This window comes from Rhamphochromis sp. 'chilingali' (genome assembly GCF_963969265.1).
Source record: "Rhamphochromis sp. 'chilingali' genome assembly, chromosome: 7".
Classification (NCBI taxonomy): Eukaryota; Metazoa; Chordata; class Actinopteri; order Cichliformes; family Cichlidae; genus Rhamphochromis; species Rhamphochromis sp. 'chilingali'.
The window spans coordinates 2,954,305-2,974,534 of NC_137934.1; the positions used below are offsets into that span (position 1 = coordinate 2,954,305).

Below are 20,230 nucleotides of genomic sequence, written 5' to 3' on the forward strand. Positions count from 1 at the left end.
ATGGCTATGTTGCTATGTCACTAAATAAAATGCTTTGGTTCAGACTTTATATAAGTAGATGACTCATCAGTACTTCCTCCCATTTTCCAAAAAATGAAGCCATGTTATTGCAGAAATGGGTACGATCAGCTTGTGTTAGTGCTGTCATTCGCAAACTGAGTAAGCAGCAGTGGCCAGATGAGAGATCAATATCGCACAAGTATTTCTTTAACATGTACTATGAAGGCAAAGGAATGATATGCCTTTAGTTTTAATTTTTTTAAATGCTCTGTGTGTAATTGCCAGAAGTTACTCTATGAGAGCTGGACAGAGTCACAGAAGGGACTTAACCAATCAAACGCTCAGTGATGTGCTGGTTTAGATCTGTGAGGAGATCCTGTAGGATGCCATTAGGAGCATACCCAGACATTGTCAGGTCAACCGTGTGGGAGCTATAAAAACTACTACATCTATCACTTTGAGTTGCTGCAAAATGGGCATATTTTTTTCACTTTGATTTTTTGGGTGTCTTTGAATTCAGCTCTCTGTAGGTCAGAGGTGTCCAACTCCAGGCCTCGAGGGCCAGAGTCCTGCAGGTTTTAGATCTCACCCTGGGTCACCTGAATCAAATGATTTGTTCATTACCAGGCCTCTGGAGAACTTCAAGACATGTTGAGGTAATTTAGCCATTTAAATCAGATGTGTTGGATCAAGGACACAACTATAACCTGCAGGACACCGGCCCTCGAGGCCTGGGTTTGGACACCCTTGCTGTAGGTTAATAATATTAATTTCCATCAAGTGATGTGGCATCTTTTGTGCCTAACACTTTATCCAGTCCGTATCAGTGTAGATATCCAGCTTGATTATTTTTTTTGCTGGCAAAGCTGGACTGCATGTAGGCCCACAGTGGGCTGCTGTGGGTGAACTGGAAGTGGTTTGTCTCCTTGAGAACTCACTGATATTGAGTATTGCAAGCTGTTGAATTGATGGTGCCTTTTCACAAACTTTCAACGTGTCTAAAATTCTCGTCACGTATGTGTGAAACGAGGTCATTAAGAATAAAGTCTTAACTGCATGTTTGAGTTTCAGCTACAGTAAGGAGCAGGACTATTCAGACAGCAGATAGACATCATCAGTCCCTCTGATGCCTCATCCTCTACCATCTCTGAAGCTTCATTAAAATGTCAAAGAAAGTGAATTCCCTTAGCATGCCCACACTCAGCTGGTCTTTCTCTATCTTCCTCCACTCCCTCTCCTTCTGAATGTGCTGCATCTCCTGCCCAGAGCTGCTTTTTGTCCTCAGAAAGGAAAAGAATGACTGTGCTATTCACCTTTTCTGTTTGTGCCTTCTTAAGGCCATCTGGCGGCCTCAGAATCCAACCCTCCCCCGTGTTCCTATTCACCTGACACACACCTACACAGATTTTACTAATATTACTACAAATGATGTATTTCTGGAGTGAAGGAAGCCAATGTTCTGTGTATAAATACCAGAAAATCAGTCTTTCCTTGCCATATACAAAGATAAAGAGGAGCCATAAAAGGAAATGACTGTGTCACAGGAAGATGAGTTTGTCGAGTGGCCACGCTTATTTCTTCTGCTGAACTATTTTTAGCGCACACCTCTGACTCCTCTCAGCCTCCACACAGCCACATCCATTCTCCGCTCATGTACTCGGACAGCCGCCGCTGTCCTCAGCCGGTGCGTGACTCATCACCGATTATTTTCCTCCTCGCTTTTCACAACCTCTCTCTCTCTCACACACACTCTCTCTCTCTCTGGAGATTAGCAGCTCATTGAAAATTTCATGATGAATCCATGAAGTATTTTGTTTTTTTTGCTTCTCGGGGTGCGTTATCAGCTGAGGTTCAGCTTACTGTTTAATATTCAGGGCCACTTTCAGCTCTATTTGATTTATTCCACCCTCTGCCTTCCCACATTTTTTGGGCAGTAGCATCTTTCTGCTTTTCTGTCATTCAACTCCAAAAACTGCAGAGTTTTACTCTGCATGCATGTATGTGTGCATGCCTTTTGGAAGACATTAGAAGTGGATATTACTGCAACAGTTTTCTTAATTATCGATACCAAATTTATATGCTTATGTGAAACTGCAGATTGTCAGAGCCTAAAAAACCCAAACCAGGATCAATGCTGTCCTTATAAGGCTCCACTGTGGCTCTTTGCTGTGGTTGTGCAAATCATGACAGCTGATAAGCTCATATGGAATAATAGAGGGGGACAGAAGTCGACCACCACATCAAAGATTGTTCCACAAATCATTGTTTATTGCAGTTAGTCAGTCTATGACATTGTAGGGAGCTTTTAGCTAAATCAGCGATGCGTTTCAGCTTATAGCCATTATTAGCATTAGCAAATTTTGCCCCCTTAATGATACTGGTGACTTTTCCATCAGTATCCTGAGATCTGTTTTAGCATATTAAACTAAAAGTTTTCAAATGTGAGAAAATAAACAAGTAAAGAATGCAAATACTGATCTTTAGGTGGGTTTTTGCATTAGCAATTATTAGCAAGCCACTTTGCAACCCACCTTTTTCCAGCTTTTCCTCCTTTAAGTGACATACAGTACTCAGTTATTATCTTGGGCTTTTTGTACATGCCCACAAATGCACAGGAATGTTTCAAGAGACATGAGCTAGAGCTATACCACCAAATATAAATCTGTGTGGGTGGAAAGGCTCTTCTTATGAATATAGTCCTAACATAAGTCTTAATTCTTCACAGAAAAGAATGGCCCAAACCACTATCAACTGGCTGTGCAACCATGAATATCACTTTAAAGCCTGAGCCATGAAATCTCTGCCCCAGTGATGAAATTCCAGTGATGATGTAAAGGCTCAAAAACTCTATCAAATATGATGCACTATGCATTAAGTGGTTAAACTTGAATGGTTTCTGTTTAAGCTCCACAGGGCTCAAAGTATCTGCTGCAAGGAAAATTGAAAGCTTTAATACTGAGGCTGTTCTTGAAAATATTTGCTTTGCTTGTTCTCAGCTGCTTCTTCTACACAGCACTTAACCTTTTCGCCCGTAACCGCAGTGAAGATCGCTCCATGAGGTGTGGTCACCGCAGCGTCTCATCAGCCTTGCAAATGGTTCATGATGAATAGCGCTGTGGTGCTATTGTTAGAAGACTAAATTAAAGGGATGAGTGTGGTGTTGGGATCCTCACGCCCTTCCTGTTTTAACCCCACGAGTGCAAGCCTCTGTCCTTTTCCATCTTCAGAGACGTGAAATCAAAGCCTCTCTGGTGTCCTGTGTTACAGAGCCGCAGGGCCCTGAGGAAAATGTCTGCATCACCCTCTGCCATTGTGTGTTCATGGATCCCATCCAAAGATTAGTGGAGGGGAGTTTATCCGACCTTTACTGTCATTCAAAATGAACTTAATATGCACTGCTCAAACAAAGCCACATCTGTCTTTGCCTGTGAAGGTAACGCGCATTCAGCCAAAGGATGTGAAGCCGGTTTGTCCCGTACTGACAAAAATATGGGACAAACTACTTTTGGGTCAGAAGAGACTAAAATCAATTCGCATCACTCGCCTAGATGTAATACTGCAAGACCTCTGTTGTTGTCATGACTGGAGTCCCTCTTTGTGCGGGTAGTTTTGCTCTGAACCATACAGTATGTCGTCATGATACATCACACTGCTCCACTCAAGATGCATAGTGATTTACAAGAGGTGATTAGGCCTCTTTGGAGTGCTATACTAACAGAGCTGATTGCTATTGAAACTTCTTAGCTGTAATTAAGTTACTTGAGCTTGACGTGAAAATAATCTGATTAGATGAGAAAAATGTCTGCTGGCCATAGTGAAGTTATTAGTGAATAAATGAACTCTGAAGGCAAAGGATTTGAGTACACTCACTTGACACTTCATTAGATACAACTTTGCACTCTTAGGTTGTGCGTCCTTTTGCCTTCCGAACTGCCTTAATTCCTCATTGAACAGATTCAACAAGATGCTGGAAGAATTTCTTATAGATTTTGATCCATATTGACATGACAGCATCACACAGTTGCTGGAGATTTGTCTGCTACAAATTCATAATGCAAATCTCTCAGTTCACCAGATCCCAAAATGTGCTCTGTTGAACTGGGATCTCGCGACTGTGGAGGCCTCTTGAGGGCTGTTTGAGGTTCAGTTTCTGAGCTTTATGACAAAAGACAAGCAACAATATTTAGATAGTATGGTCTTTTAACTTGGTGTGCCCAAGGTGTGCCATGGAAAGATCCCTAACATCATTGCAACATGTTTCTGACAATCCAAATATTGCAGCGGAAACTGAGACTCGTCAAACCATTTTCCCAATCTTTAATTGTCCAATTTTGTTGGGCCTCACTTTCCTGTTCTTTGCTCACAGAGGTAGAGGTTTCTCTGCTGCTTCAGTGTCGAACAGGTTGTTTGTTCTTCTGCATGCTTTCCTTTTAACAAGTCGTCATTTAAGTTACTGTTGCCCTTTTATCAGCTTAAAGCATTTCAGCCATTCATTTTCACCGGTTCTCTGTAGCTGGCAGAGATCGGGTGAAAATGACATTTTTACACACAGAGCTGCCGCTTGCTGGATATTTTTGATTTTTCTGACTTTTCCCTGTAAACCCTAGAGATGCTTGTGTGGGGAAATTCCATTAGATCAGCAGTTTCTGGAATACTCAGATTACCCCATCTGGTACCAAGTAAAGCAAATCACATTCAAAGTCACTTAAATCACCTTTCTTCCCCTTTCTGTCCGACAGGTCATCTTGTAAATGCAGTGAGCTGCTGCCATGTGTTTGACTGAATAGATATTTGCATGAATGAGCAATTAAACAGGTGCATCTAATGAAGTGGCCACATAGGTTGGATGTAGTTCAACAGACTCAAAAGAAAAGTCATTGAATTAAGAGTGCAGGTGGCTACTGTTGTCAGCCAAGTGATCTCACTTATGCCAGTTTTATTAAATATTTGCGCAGCTTCTCTCTGGAGCCACTTTAATCTTTAACCTGCAAAGACCCCGATTACAAATCATTAACCTTTGACACGGAGACCATAAACTGCAATGTGCTCAATGGAGAATCCGGGCATTACCCCGTGTTGTTGCTCCCATTTCCACCTTTAAATGCCCAAAGAATAGCAGCCAAATTACTTTTCCACTGCTGTATGCTTAAGTCTTTCTCAAAATCTTAAAAGGCTATAAATGTGTGATACATCACCAGCTTTTTCTTAATGCAATCACTGGGAAGTGGCTTTTTTATTTATTTATTTTTTTACATACAGAAAAAGATACTCCCACAGATTTCCACCCTTCGCTTGTCTCGTCCACATAAGAAAAAACCAAGATGGTGGTGGTCAAAATGCCAAAGTTGATGCTTCAAAGCAGTAGACGAAAAAAGGAGCAGACATCGCTTAAAGATAAAACAGGCAGTGATGCAAAAACAGTTGTTGAGCTGAAAGCAGCCACAGATGAATCAGAGTCGAGCTTTCTAAGTGCCGTGCAGGTCTTTAAATTATATTTGTGTATGCGGAAGATCTGAATCCCTGTTATCTCTCTCAGTCGTAATGTTACTGTCGTATCTAATTAGATTGCTCGCAAGTGTAGCAAATCCCTCTGCATTAGAGATTTACAGAGGGGAGCGATTTAACAGCTCGGCAGAGTAAAACGGCGCGACACCTGATGGTTTAATTGCCGTTTGATTTATTACCAGAACCTGGCTTGAGGCAGCAAAACCAATTTAGCTGCCAAAATATCTACTCATGACGCTGGGAATGTGTTTATCACACAACGGCATTTAAATAGGCCGTCTGCAGCATCAGGTCGGACGCTGTTCACACTGATACAAAGACAAATGTGTTCATTTTCACTGCTGCTGCTCCTGGGCACCACCGGATGATTTATGAATCTTTTATGTTTTACAAAGCTCTTTGATTTTGTAGTATGCCGACAGCGTGCTTAATTTGGAGTATTTTTGAGGAGGGGATTTGAGATTAAAAACTGGTAGTTGACGGATTGAGTGGGGTTCATACAGCTGTTCGAGAGCTGTTCATGTAAAACATTTTCTTTCTGTTTTTAATGTTTATGAAAAGGGTTAATTATTAATCTTACTATGGTTAATGGCAAAGTAAACATGGCAGAAAAGCAGAACGCTCCTCTATTATTCTCACAAGAGCACTTGTGCTCATTATGGCCGACATCTCATTAAACTAAATGCTGTATGATGAGCAGGAATCTGAGAACCTCTGTCACTAATGAGTAGGCATGGAGAAGAAAAAGAGATGAGTCATGTGGTGATAATTGGCCAGCTGTAATCTGATCAGGAGGGGAAGAGAGATGATGAGATTTCTTCAAGTATTACTGCGTTTGGTATTCTGGGAACAGAACATAGCTGAGGCTCCTTGGAGCATTTGCTAAACTTTGCTTTCCTGTTTACATACAGTTACGGCTCGTATGCAGCTTGTAATCACAGCGTAGCAGATTTAACACTCCCAACTGATATAATTTTTTTAAACAGTAATTTGATTTCAGATATGCGAGAAAGACATTAAAGGTCAAACTATCTGTCGTTGAGCCGATACTGGCTCCTCACAGATAAATCTAATATGATGAACGCTGCACTGTAAGTACAGTACTCACTTTTTAAATCAGATACAGAGAAAGGTGGTTGCCAGCTAGTTTGTAAAATACATTGCTGGGAAGTTACTAAATATTGACTTTATAATGTTCCCATTTTTGCTGTTGGAGCTGCGAGCTCCAAGGTCTACACTATCCATTCATCCACACATCCGTGTGTGCCTCCACAGCTCACCAGAATCAGTCCTCCTACAGTATTGGTCAGAATCTATACAAACTTGCACACATTCAAACTGTGCTCAAGGACAAAGTCGCATTTGTTGTTTTTCAGAAAATAACCAGTAAACTGTGAGGAATGTTGGGCCGGATGAGCTACTGCCTCATTGACCTTCTGGTCAATATTAAATACATTTTATTGTGAAAATATCAAATTAATTAACAGCAGCTGTATCAGTATGGAGGCTCTAGTTTCACTCTGACAGTCCTTGACTTTTCCCAGTAAGGAACCTGCTAGCACTTGTCAGCTAATTAAAATTTGAATACAATCTTATATATATGCTCTTGATGACGAACAGCAAGGCAGGCAAGACTGACGCTAATGACTTAATTATTGCTGTGCACTATAGTGTTTGTGGGGGTGCTGGGAAGCACCTCCCTCACTAAGGTGAAGCACACTCTTGCAGTGTCTGACAGGAAGTTTTGATTTTGTTGTGCTTTTGTTTTGAAGTCCACTAATCAATGTTCTTTTGATGTCAACTCCCTGAAGGCTGGATTCATGATGTGCACACATGATTACAGCCTAATGATGTTCACCTGATTGGAGTTCCCCAATTATCCTCTGTTCGTGGGGTAAACTATCAGATGAGAGCTGAGGGTGTGAATGGGCTGAATATTTAGTTTGATTTGATTTAGTTAATTTGTATATTATTTAACTGGGGTTTGATTGTAGTCAGATATATCACATCCTGCAAATTCTCATTTGTTTTTCTCTACCAATTGGCCGTTAAGCCCAAATCTCTCTGAATAGACAATATATTTGCTTGTGTTAACATAAGTTAATGTTAGATGTTAGCTTGTTGGTGAGTAGCCTTCAGTAATAGTAATAAATCACACAGCAATAGTACATCGAAGATGCTGCAGAGCACATAACCCAGGTAGCTACCACAACTAAAACAAGGTAGCTGCAGCAGGCTAACGTTAGTTTTTAAAATAGAACTTACTTCCAGATGTTTCTTTAGGTTGGAGTCTTCTGATGCTGAGAGCAGCTTGAGAGAGTTTTCATTGCACAGTCAGATTTTGCCCATCATCCCTTTCTTCTTTAAAGGTAAAGTGGTGTCAGAATTTCCAAGTATGAAATGCATTCCTGCCCATGCACTGCTGGATCTGTTGTGCTGGCTCCGGGTCCATTGTGTAACTGACACCATCAACATTTATAGGATGCTCACATTAGAGCTTCTCATTGCGTGTTTTGTTTGGGTTTCCAGCAATGTGTGAAATTACCAAAATTAGAGAGAAGATAGCCAAACATAAGAAAGAGGAAAAGACCGCCGTGCAATCCATTTATTTCCACAACGTAACTGTATTCTAATTATCACCTATTTGAGCGGCAACTGTAACAGAATAAAGTTACTCATATTTCGTATTTTAAATACGTAACGCCGGTCCACATATTCCGTTATTGCCCAACACTGGTGCTAAACAGTCCCAATATTTTTATGTCACTATCAAGTTTGACAAGAAAGATGGATTTTACTGACATGGGATTTTATGAATGTAAATTTATTAAGCTCTCAGGAAGTGGTAGAAGGTTATCTGCTATATTTACTGCTACTTTAGTGCAAGTTTATACAGATAAATGAATCACAATATATTTCACCTCACCTCGACTTACTTTTGAATAAAGTGTAATGCTTTATATTAGTTTAAATAACCCAAAATTACAAGAAACTCCAAGTGATACACTAATCCTTCAATAATCTTATTCTAATTATATAATGCACATTACCACTGATTTTATTAGCAACATTTTGTACATTTACTTGAGTAAAAGTTTAATTTGACTTCAGTTTGATTTACTTTTATATTCCATTTATGCGATTGGGTGTGTGGCAACATTAGACCTAAACCTTGACAGCATTCAGGACCAAAACACTGGAGGAGGCGGCGTAATGGAGTCATGGCAGCAGCCAGCATGACTAGTCATGTAACTAAAAGCTAAATCCTAATGTAACAATTTTGTTGCTACGCTGTCTTGAAGTCATGCTTGGTTCACACTAACCTCTAAGTAAGCAGGACATGCTAAAAATTGAAGCTCGAAACAAAGAGCTGTCCCGCTGAGCTGCTTTTATACAGATACGTTTTCATTTTAGGTCTCAACATAATCAGTGAAGTTTTCTACAGGATTCTTTTCTATTTCTTAATTCTGGTAGTTTTGATTAACAAAGGTCTAAAAGTTCGTGTTATTTCGTCCTCATGCATCGCACTCAGATGCTCAGGCTCTGAACTCCAGCTCAGAGGGTAACACCATCATCCTGGGAGTTGACATGTTTACTGGTTTGTGTGTTATTGTTACTCCACTCACTTCAGACTTCCCACATCCGTTCTTTATGGGCTTTTAAAACGATTTAAAATATATATGTATGAATGGGAGCGTGATTGGCGAGCTGTAATCTGATCTGGAATGGGACTGAGATGATTAGATGTCTGCCCTCACATCTATCTGTATTAAGATGGATTGGATATTTCCCCTGGCAGCTTTGGGAATCGTAACAGCCCATGTTAAACAGACAAGCACACACATCCTTATGGCTGAAAAATGGTTTATGGGTATTCAACTGTTCCAAGAAAGCTTGGTGTATTGGTTGGTGGTATGAGATACAGTCATGCCCCAGGGAAAATGGTGGTGAAAGGAAGTCTGGGAAAGCTCTGAGACTGGAAACTGTGACCTGACCTACTGTTCAGGAAGTGGTTTGGGAGCTTTTGTAGGTCATATGTTTGCTTGTTTTTAGCATGAGGGCTGTCACATCTTGGCGTGTGTAAAGAAACAGTCCAGCACAGTAATGTTTTCATTTCCACAGTTGGAGAAATTAGTTGACTGGCATTTAAAAAAGCAACAAAAAATGCTGGCTGTTTCCATGAAACTGCTTTCAGATTCATCAGTACTTTAAAATGAGGTGAAATCTCTCAAGTTAATAAAAACGTTGAATACATTTGTGTCAGCGCTGTAAGCATCAAGCTGCCACGCTGCTGTACGCCTTTCCCTCATCTGTCCATCACTTTATGTTGACTTTAACCATTCTTAAATAATTTAGTTCCTGCAGAAGCTTTTCAGATTCTCAGAAGTAATCCTCGAACCAGGGGGTAATGGATCTGCAAAGCTGCATAAATAAAACGTCTTCATTTCCTCAGTTTCCGTTTAACTGCTGAGAGGATTTGCAGGAACCATAAATCGATAATTAAAGGAGAGCGAGCTGTGACCTGTAATCCTGTCAACGTCTCTGAAGTAAATGGTTATGATATTGACTAAGGGGTGGGGCCGGCTGCACAAATAGTAATCCTCTAGTCATCTAAACTAGTAATGAATCTTACAATCTCAAAGTTGTTGACAGAATCAGAACAAAATTGTCCGTTTTGTTTTACAGATTCCTGGTAAGTGTTACTCTTTACAAGCTTTTGGGGAGAACATTATGTGTAAATTGCTGCTTCTTGTCTGCCAACAAAGCAGCAGAGTGGCCATTTTTTTCTAAACCAAATGCAATAAAACCCCAGCAATGTCTTGTTAATGATTCATCCCTTTTCTGTTCACATAAAACATAAAAGCAGCCAATGTACTACAAGTCTGATGGCATCAATCTGCACAGGCAAATGCTATAATCTGTCTAAACCAGATCCAACACTGAATTCTGTGTGAAATTCAATTGCTGCTGATTATTTTTATCACATTTGCCAGTATTTCTGAGCTCTCGCGGATATTATAGAAATAAAGTTATCCGTGAAGTCATATTAATATCAAACCCATGCGTCCAAATATGTGGTAACATTTTCCACCTGGTAGAAGGCAGCTGTACTTAACATTACCCCCTCTGATCCCCCAGCTACTGCTCTCTTTAGATAATCTTCACTAAATCAAGGGGAAAATGTAGCTCAGTTTGTATGCTGGTTTGTCATGTAGTAGCTTTCAGTTACACAGCAATGACTGCAAGGTGCAGTGTCGGGAAGGTTACTTTTAAAATGTATTCCAATACAGAATACATGCCCCAAAATGTATTCTGTAACGTATTCCGTTACGTTACTCAATGAGAGTAATGTATTCTGAATACTTTGGATTACTTAATATATTATCATGCTTTTTACAACAACGTGAATGTGCTATTGCTGTGTGATTTATTACTGTTACTGAAGGTCTGCGACTCCGAACTGTAGTAAAGGGACCTCTGACTAATACGGCGGGGTCCCTGTCGGCTCGTAGCCGAAAAATAGCTTTACTTTGTTGTGTGGGTCAACTTTTCTTGCGAGAGACGGAGAGAGGCGTTGAAAGGCTGCTCCAACGGAACTTATTGTTTTCGGAGGAAAACACGAACACGGTGTACAGTCGAGTCTTAATAGCTTGGCTGAAGTGGTTATTATTATATTTACATGCTTCCAGCTCCCGTTTTTGCTCGATGACTGCTCGTACCTTTCCACTCCCCTTTTTCTCCCTCCTCGCGCTCACAGACACATAACGTGTATGGCAGTCCATTCTCCCTGCAGCACGGACTACACTGCCCATGAGGCTACATTCTTTAGAGCTATGCTTGTAGCATTCTGCCTGTTAGCTTAGCACAACAACAACAACAACAACGAAAAGGCGCTCTCTCACCCAGGAAACACACAGTCGCAGAGAGAGAGAGAGAGCGTCGCCCTGTAACCATGGCAACCGTAACGCTGCCGCCTGGAACAACAGAACGTAGCTGTCAAATAAAACCCAAACAGTCCTGACCCGCGACAAAATGAAACAGGAAAGTACCGCAGTGTAATCCATTTATTTCAACAAAGTAACTGTATTCTGAATACCACCTTTTTAAACGGTAACTGTAACGGAATACAGTTACTCATATTTTGTATTTTAAATACGTAACGGCGGTACATGTATTCCGTTACTCCCCAACACTGGCAAGGTGTCCAGGTCCGATACTGCAAAGCAAGCCCAAATCATCACCCCTCCACCACCAACAACTCAACAGTTGGTGTGATGTGTTTGTGCTGATGTGCAGCATTTGGCAGTTTGCTTTATGGCCACAGATCTCCACTTTAGTCTCATCTGCTCAAAGCACATTTTTCTGGAAATCTTGTGCTTTGTTTAGGTGCACCTTTATAGAAAGGAAAGAGTTTCTCTTGGTAACCCTTTCAGACAAGCCGTACTTGTTGAGTCTTTTTAGTTTTTTATCGTACTGTCATGAACTTTAACATTTAACCTGCTGACTGACACTTGTAGAGTCTGTAGCTCTTGGTTTTGTTTTGTTTTTTTGTAATTTCCCTGATCATTGCACAGTCTGAGCACAGACATCATCCTGGTGCAATTGTTAAACTCTATTAATGCCCACACTTTAACAGAGGTGGTCACACTGCTACTTACCTTCTTTGTTCCTAGAGAAACAGCGTGGGTGGTTTACACAAGACTGAAAACAGTCTTGTGTAAACTTTATTTCTCATATCTGTATATATAGTATTTCAAGTTTTCTATTATTACATTTTTATTTTCTCGCTTCTATTATTTGTTTTTAAGGCAGTTCCCATGTAACCGTTTCTCCTCCAGTCTTATCAGCACAGCTGGCTGTGTGACATGACCCAACGTGACACGAACACAATAGGTACAGGACTTGACTGCAGAGCCACAGCTCTGGGAGAGACAGCGAAGAGGTGTTTTTTTTGGCTGAAAGGAACTAAAGAGCTGTGGGTGTTCGTCTGATGGTCATGAGGAATCAATAGAGACTGCTCAATGAGTAACACAACACTGGTTCAGTACAGGGGCATGGGCGCCACTAATTGCTCTTGCTTTGTTTGCAATTAGTCCAACATTCTGCCGCTAATGTGATTAGGTCACTTCAGATAAAAGAAGCTTTTGGCAAACACCTACTACGGATGGTGTGTCTGACGTAAATCTGAAACCTCTGTCATCCATCAGCTCGCAGCTGCCCTATGAAGTCTGAGCTGAACAATTTGATAAGATCAGATCTGTTTTTTGTTACTTTGACTCCAGCTGCGGTCAGTTGTTGGGAAATGTCAAGTTGTGAAGAAACCGTTAGCAGCTGAAGACATTATAAGGCAATAGTTAATATAAAGAGAATTTTTCAACCAGCCACATGATGCAGGCTATGTGACACCAGAGAATAAACACCAGAGAAAATATAAAACAGCGGCTCTACTCTGATCTACTTTCCATCGCTACACACAGCCTGTTTTATTTGTGGCTAAGGAGCGGTAATGTTGTAGCCAGTGACACTGACAAAAGTCAATGCAGGAGTTATAAGCTGCTGTAGAATAAACACAATTTAAGCTGATTAATATTAGCTGATGCTAGCAAGCACATACTGCTTATTATTGGTTTATTACCTCTAAGACTTTACTGCTATTGCCAAACAGCAGCCTGTTTTTAATGCTTAGTTTATTTTTTTTGGTCCCAGTTATGCTAAATGTGTAGCAGACAGCAACATTAGTTACCATGTATTTGAAGATTGATCTAGTCCACAGTGGGCCTTCACCAAAGCAGACCAGGACATTGCTTCATGGTCCTTGGGTCTTTTTCATTATTTTGAATTCTCAGTTGATATAGTCGAGTTGGTTGAGTTTTGAATTACAGTTTTGAGGCCTTATTATGAATTCAAATGTAATATTAGGCTTAAATTATATTGTATTACATCTGTATCTTGTTGATTTTCAAATTCCTGTTAAGACTGCTTTACTGTTCTAGAGGTTTTCTTGGTCATTATTTGGCTTCAGTTCCTATTTTGAATTAAACTTGCTTCCTGTTTTACTCTGTTAGTTGTTTTTCTTTTGTGTCTTGTTTTGGATTTGCCTTAACATCTGTTTGATTCTTAGGTTGGTTTTTTTTCTTTTCTTTTTTTTTTTTTTAAATTTCATATGGGGCGATCGTGGCTCAAGGGTTGGCAGTTCGTCTTGTAACCGGAAGGTTGCCGGTTCGAGCCCCGGCTCGGACAGTCTCGGTCGTTGTGTCCTTGGGCAAGACACTTCACCTACCGCCTACTGGTGATGGCCAGAGGGGCCGATGGCGCGATATGGCAGCCTCGCTTCTGTCAGTCTGCCCCAGGGCAGCTGTGGCTACAACTGTAGCTGCCTCCACCAGTGTGTGAATGTGAGAGTGAATGAATAGTGGCATTGTAAAGCGCTTTGTGTGCCTTGAAAAGCGCTATATAAATCCAATCCATTATTATTTTTATTATTAAATTTCATTCCGTCTCCCCTTTAGCATCGCCTGGATATTACCAACCACCATACAAACAGATGTGTGTTCAGGGTGTTCCTGCTTATGCAAATTCAGTCATTTAAAAAAAAAAAAAAAAAAAAATAGTCGGCCACTCACTTTAGTATTCTGATTTCTGATTTGAAATTTGTGGCCGGAAGGTCATTATTCCTGCTGGACTGTTTTTTGTTTTTGTTTTTTTAAATGCCAGTTTTTGATCACACCTTTCAAAACATAATAACACAGGCTGCTAAAAGCATAAATGCAACTCTAATTCAGAGTCGCTGCAAAATGTGTGGCTCCATTTTAGCCAAAGCAACGCCTCTATCAGACTGTTAAAAAAAAGAAAAAAGGATCAAACTAGAAAATGGTATCCACATAAGCAATATGTGATGAGCACAGAAAGGCTTTTTTGTAAATGCCAGCGCTGTTATCAGCTTTCCTCTCTCTGCACACAGTCAGTAAATCACCTGTTTTTGTGTTCTGGTCAGCTTGGCGATACCTTGCACATTATTCTGTTTGCAATCCTTCAGTGAATCTGGGCCACAATGTGCACTGATGCACATTAACAAAGGCTCCTCTCTGCCGTGTGTACCTTTCTTTCCCGTGGAAGTGAAAAGCAGGAGATAGAGTTACATCTAATGAGAAAAGGACTTCACACCCCATTGGTTTTTCTCGCCACCTGGAATCCAGGCCACCGCCACTAAAACCTCAACGGCAAAATTAGGGTTGAACGGGAAAAGGAAAAGTGCTCCGAGAATAAATATGCACGCTCGTCTGCTTTGTCAACAGCAAATTGACAAATTACCTGCCACTGTTCTGTTTTCACTGCGTTCAGGGGATAATTGAACGTTACATGACCCGGACTCCCTTTGCCTAAAAACACATTGAATTTGTTAGCGAGAAAGGGAGGCTGTGATTTCCTGAGGAACAAAATCAGCAAGACAGGAATGATGAACGCTGAAGTAAAAGACCAATTTGGCTGATAAAATGGTAAAGCTTTGCAGTCTGCCTCATGCGTGAAAGTTACTGTCCTGAGCTCAAAGGCACTGGCTCACCTTCACTCCTTTTTTCATTGTGGATTTTCTTCCTTTACTTGGTTAATTGGAAGACAGGCCTGTTTTTTCAAGTTCAAAGGAGGAACTGTTCCTTCATGAGCTCTTTTCCATAAGTAGGAGCTCAGTAAGCTGACATGATTACACAGAGACCCACCTGGACTCATGAAAGCCAGGCAGTCCCAATGGCAGTGAGTCGAAGCTAATTAAAAAGTGTGAAGAGACTTGGGTGGCTTTAATGTTGCTTTAACATATTTGTTACTAAAAATTCATTTATAATATAAGTTCTAAAGCCATACTGTTTTATTTATACCACTGTGAAGAAAGTTAAATGCTGATAAAAGAACAAAGTTACCCTACTTTTACCTTTAAGAACACGGATTGACAAATCAATCCGGTGAACGCCTGGTAGGTCAGTAAAGCTTAGCATGTCGATATTGAGCCAAAGTGCAAAACTCAGCTCATTTAAATGGTCCAGCTTTAGGTGAATGAAGTAAATAGACTTACAGTCTTCCTGTGGAACGTCTTTGAACTTCATGAAGGGTGGTCGTGGCTCAGGAGGTAGAGCTGCTCATCTTCCAGTTGGGAGGTTGGTGGTTCGAACTGGGGGGCCAAAGTATCCCTGTGTGAGTTAATTGGTGTGTGAACGTTAAAACTTAAATGCAGGGGAAGACTGTATAAATACATGGACACAATCAAACAAGCACCAAAGCGCTACGTGAGAAACGGTCCATTTAGATGCTGAATGGTGAATCTCAAGCCACCTGTCATTTCTTTATAGTTTACTAGGAAAATGTGAAATACCTGTACTGATTTATTTATCTAGAAATGGTCAGGTACAAGGACGGGATGGAACATGAGTGAAAAAGCAGCCAATGTCCAAATAAAGACTAAAAGACATAACTTTACACTGACCACTTTACGCAATCAACCTCAATTATCAAAGTAAACAGAAAATAACAAAAAGGCAAGGCTAAAACTAAGACATGAAGGTTCATATTAACCCCAATAAAAGAGCAGAGAAGGCACTGGAACACAAAAGAGACAGAGGGAGGCAAAGACAGTGAAACACAACATTAGAAGCAAAAGAATCAACAAAAGGAACCAAAATTCAGCAAATACTAGACAAAACCTTTGGACCATGACAGAGATGCCCACCTCCTACAGCTGAATCCATATTTCACTGACAGACGAGAGTGGTTTCAATCATTTCATTTCACTCTGAGTGAAAGTGAATGAGCTCATAGCCACCACATTTATTTTCTCTGCTAATCTCTTTACATAAAGTAAACTGATACAGCAGGTCTCTTTTTCAGTGACATCACCCCTCCCCAACAACTGAACTAAAAGGAGAAATGTTGCAGCATTCAGCTAACTGAACACATTTTACACCAGTGTTTACAGGTCATTTTACTCTGAGAAAGAGGGTTTGGTGTGTGGCTGTGCCTGATAAACAGGGAAGGGCTGTCTAATTCAGCCTGCATAAATGACATTTCTGTGCGGCAGATTGCTTGTTGATGGTAAACCATTAAGACAGTGAGTCACTGGCTCACTGGGGATGCTTTTTTAAAGGAAGGCTGATACTGTCAAAGGCAGGCCAACAATCCTGTCTCAGAGAAGAAGATGCTCTTGATAAAACCTGAGAGCTGATGTTTCAAGGTTGTTTGAACTCTGTCTTAATGAGCTGGACGTTTTCCAGTGGGTATTAGCATTTAGATGAAATGTGTGTTAAAGTGGTTTGGATCTTATGGACTGTCGGTGCGTTAGCCACAGCTGATTTTCTGAGAATACATGTTAGTGGATGTACATATTAGGGCTGTAGATTGAGCTTCACTATTATAAACAAATGGTCATCAATTTTTAGTTAATTTCATCTACGTAGTAAAAAGTGTATTCATGAATCAGTATGCAGTCTATTTAAAAAAGAAAACTATTTAATACTTAAAATCAAACTGCCACCCTGCTGTGTGTCTCGTGTGCTGATTTCATATGCTGAACACATTTGTCCTGTGGTTCTTTGCAGCTCTGGTGGTGAGATTTCTGACCAGACGCTTCATCTGGGAGTATGACCCCACACTTGGTAAGACAGCCCAAGAAACGTGTATCCCCTCCTGCTGCTGTTACTGCCATCTCCTGTATCTGCAGAAATTGCACACTGTCAATTTTATGGTTTTATATGAAGTTCTTATAATACATGTAGTCCTTAACTAAGTTGATTATTTAAAGCTATCCCCAGGTGTAAAAAACACAGCAGATTCCACTAATTTTACAAAACCTAAGCCAGTTACTTGTAGAACCACCTTTAGCAGCAATAACTTGAAGTAATGGTTTTCTGTATGACTTTGTCATACAAGTGTTATATGGCACAGGTGTCTTAAAGTCCCAGCACAGCAATTCAGTCAGTTCAAGGTCTGGTCTTTGACTGGACCATTGCAACACCTTGATTCTTTTCTGCCATGCTACCGCTAATGTGAAATCTTCTGTAACTAGCCTAGCATTACTTTTAGCTTTGTGCCCTCTTTCTGTAAGTTTAGCCAAAAATTGAAAGCAGGAGAAACATCTTGTTCAGGCATTTTTCCTGCATGAACCTCTCTAAAGATGACATAATGAAAATGTGTTTGCTTTTGGCACAGCTAGGGTAATGGCTTTCCCCAGCTAGTTTCCAGCTTTTAATCTAAGGTAAGCTAGCTGCTGCTCATTTTAGTTTTCATAGTTAGCATAGATTCATATTAGTGCTGTTAGCGTTAATCTCGTTAAAATAACGTTAATTCCATAACTGCATTAATGCGGCAAATCTTCGTTAGCGAGTTAACGTGGATTGCCCCGCATGTGGGGCTGGACGGCGCTAACGCGTTGACACCCTGCGATGAGAGATTTAACGAGATTAACGCAGACAGCACTAATATATACCAAATCTCCTCATCTAACAGGAAAAAGAGAAAATGGAAATTCTAGGTGCAGGAGTTATATCATGGGCACTATCATGGCCAGCACAGAGCTAGCACTTTAATCTTCTGCACAAATGTTTATCTGGTGAAAACAGAATAAAAGCAATAATTGATTCATTAAAAATTCTGGGATAAAGTGCTGAAACTGCTACAACTCAGCGTAATGTAAAATTGTTGTTGGGGGGTTTCTCTTATCAGTGCATTATATACAGTAGAACTGGCCTTTTCATACTCTGGTTGAACCAGTTCTCTACATTGTAATTATGGGACACAAAGTGCCTCCTCTATAATGTGCTTTTCATTTCCTGGCTGTGCTTGGCAGGTCAGCGCCTCTGGACTGTTCACATGATGCTCCTTCAATAGCCTGCCTGTTCTTAGCAATACATGGTGCAGTACAGTGCAATCACCAACATAAAGCAGACCGCACTCAGGAGCATAATTAATCCATTTTCATATAATAACATAATGATCACAGTCATTATGGCCTCTGTGTGACATCTCAACATATGCCTGTGAGACTGCTGAGATATGTTCAGGTGCTAGACCAACAAAGAGGAAACACTTTAAAGCGATATGATTCTGGATTTCTTTTACATTTAGCATACGTGGCATTTAGATCATACTCAGCTGCCACCCATCCACATCTTACTACTTTTTTACAGTATAATGTATTGCCACTGTGCCAGCTTCATATTACACGTCTGCTGTTTAAACTCAAAGTAGGGAATGTGGTAGAAATCAGGAAAAGAGCAATAACTGCTTCCTTGGTTACAACAAGAGGTTACGTCACAACCCCTTGAGGTCTGTAATGGAAATAACAGCACCGCTGGAGGGTGTCTGTGACCAATCAGACTGCCTGGATGAAATTACCCTCAAAGTGCTCAAAACATCATTAAAACACTATTATGAGCAGATCGCACAGGTAGGGGGTTTGCATGCTGGAGAATTACTGCCGCAATGGGGGCTGCACTCCATCTATCTCAGTATGCCTTCCAGTAGCTATTGCTCACCATTCATCTCCATTTATTATCTACCTATTTATCTGGATCAGGTTTACAAACAAGCTCAGATCTTATTCCCTGCAGTGAATTGTCCCTTTTCAGCCTAGATGTACGAAACAGCCCAAGCAGAGCTATCTTGTGCATCTTCAAAGGCAGATTTTATTTCAGGGGACAGTAGATTTACTGTGACTGCAAAAAATTCAGGCTTAGCGAAGACAATTTTCTGCAGGATAGAAATGCAGAAATGCAAAGCAGGAGATGAAGCATCGCTGAATATGTTTCCAAACCAACTTCATTCTAAGCCAAAGACTAGAAAATATGGTGAAGCATGTCTTCCCTTTGGCTTCACCTGCACAAGTGCCGAGGTAGGTCTCCCCTGCAGAATTGGTTTTCCCTTCGTGGGGAGCAGCGCTGGGCTCTTCAAATCACGGACAAACAGTATCCCACAGTTGTTTATGTTTTTAAACCCATTTTGCACAGAGAGGCATTTTTTGAAAAATGCATTGATGGCAATGTTGAATATTATTACACATACAGTAAAATAATCACATCGTGACGCCTCTGCCTTTCTAAATGGAGGGACGGTAAATGCATGTGTATATGCAAGCGTGTAAAACCTGCAGATAGTCAGATTAACAGTATTTTGTCTCTATCTGCCATTCTGCAATTCATCTCATGTAAACAATAACGTGGCGCACAGCGTGACGTGAAAAAAGGCACCTACCTTTGACGTTGCGTGACGAACTCTGTATTCTTCGTCCACACGTAAACGGGAAAAGGAGTTTTAAAATATCTCCGTTTTTAGTGATTTGAAACGCCGTTTACATGTGGACGAAACGGCTGCATGTCCAAAAATACCCCTGTAGGCGTGGACGTAGAGTAATAGAGTTAGTAGTTTACATTCTTTCTACCTGTAATTTATTGCAGGTTACTTGTATTTTCCTAATTGTTTACTAAATGCTTGAGGTGTGAAAGGAACCGCAATGGAGCAAAATATGGGTGTATGTGGTTGGAGGATGCGTGCGTGCGTGCGTGAGAAGGGGGGGCGCGAACATTTTCTTGTAAAACAAAGGGGGGCCTAGCAAAAAAAGTCTGGGAACCACTGCTTAACACATTAAATTCATATTCTCAGAATCATGTAAATATACGAACATGTGGGCATCTCCAGATATGATCAGTACTTGAATGAAGAATGAGTGTGCTTGTGTGCGCGCACG

The 20,230-nt window shown here is 40.7% G+C and overlaps 1 protein-coding gene across 2 annotated transcripts in view; it reads left to right on the plus strand.

Moving 5' to 3' along the window:
* The window catches only part of rerg (RAS-like, estrogen-regulated, growth inhibitor), a 51,398-nt gene that overhangs the window by 21,614 nt on the left and 9,554 nt on the right, over nt 1-20,230 (plus strand). For both annotated transcript variants that reach the window (XM_080888065.1, XM_080888066.1), the window contains exon 3: nt 17,088-17,144. In XM_080888065.1, coding sequence (XP_080744191.1) covers nt 17,088-17,144 — 57 coding nt within the window. The remainder of the gene's footprint in view (nt 1-17,087; nt 17,145-20,230) is intronic.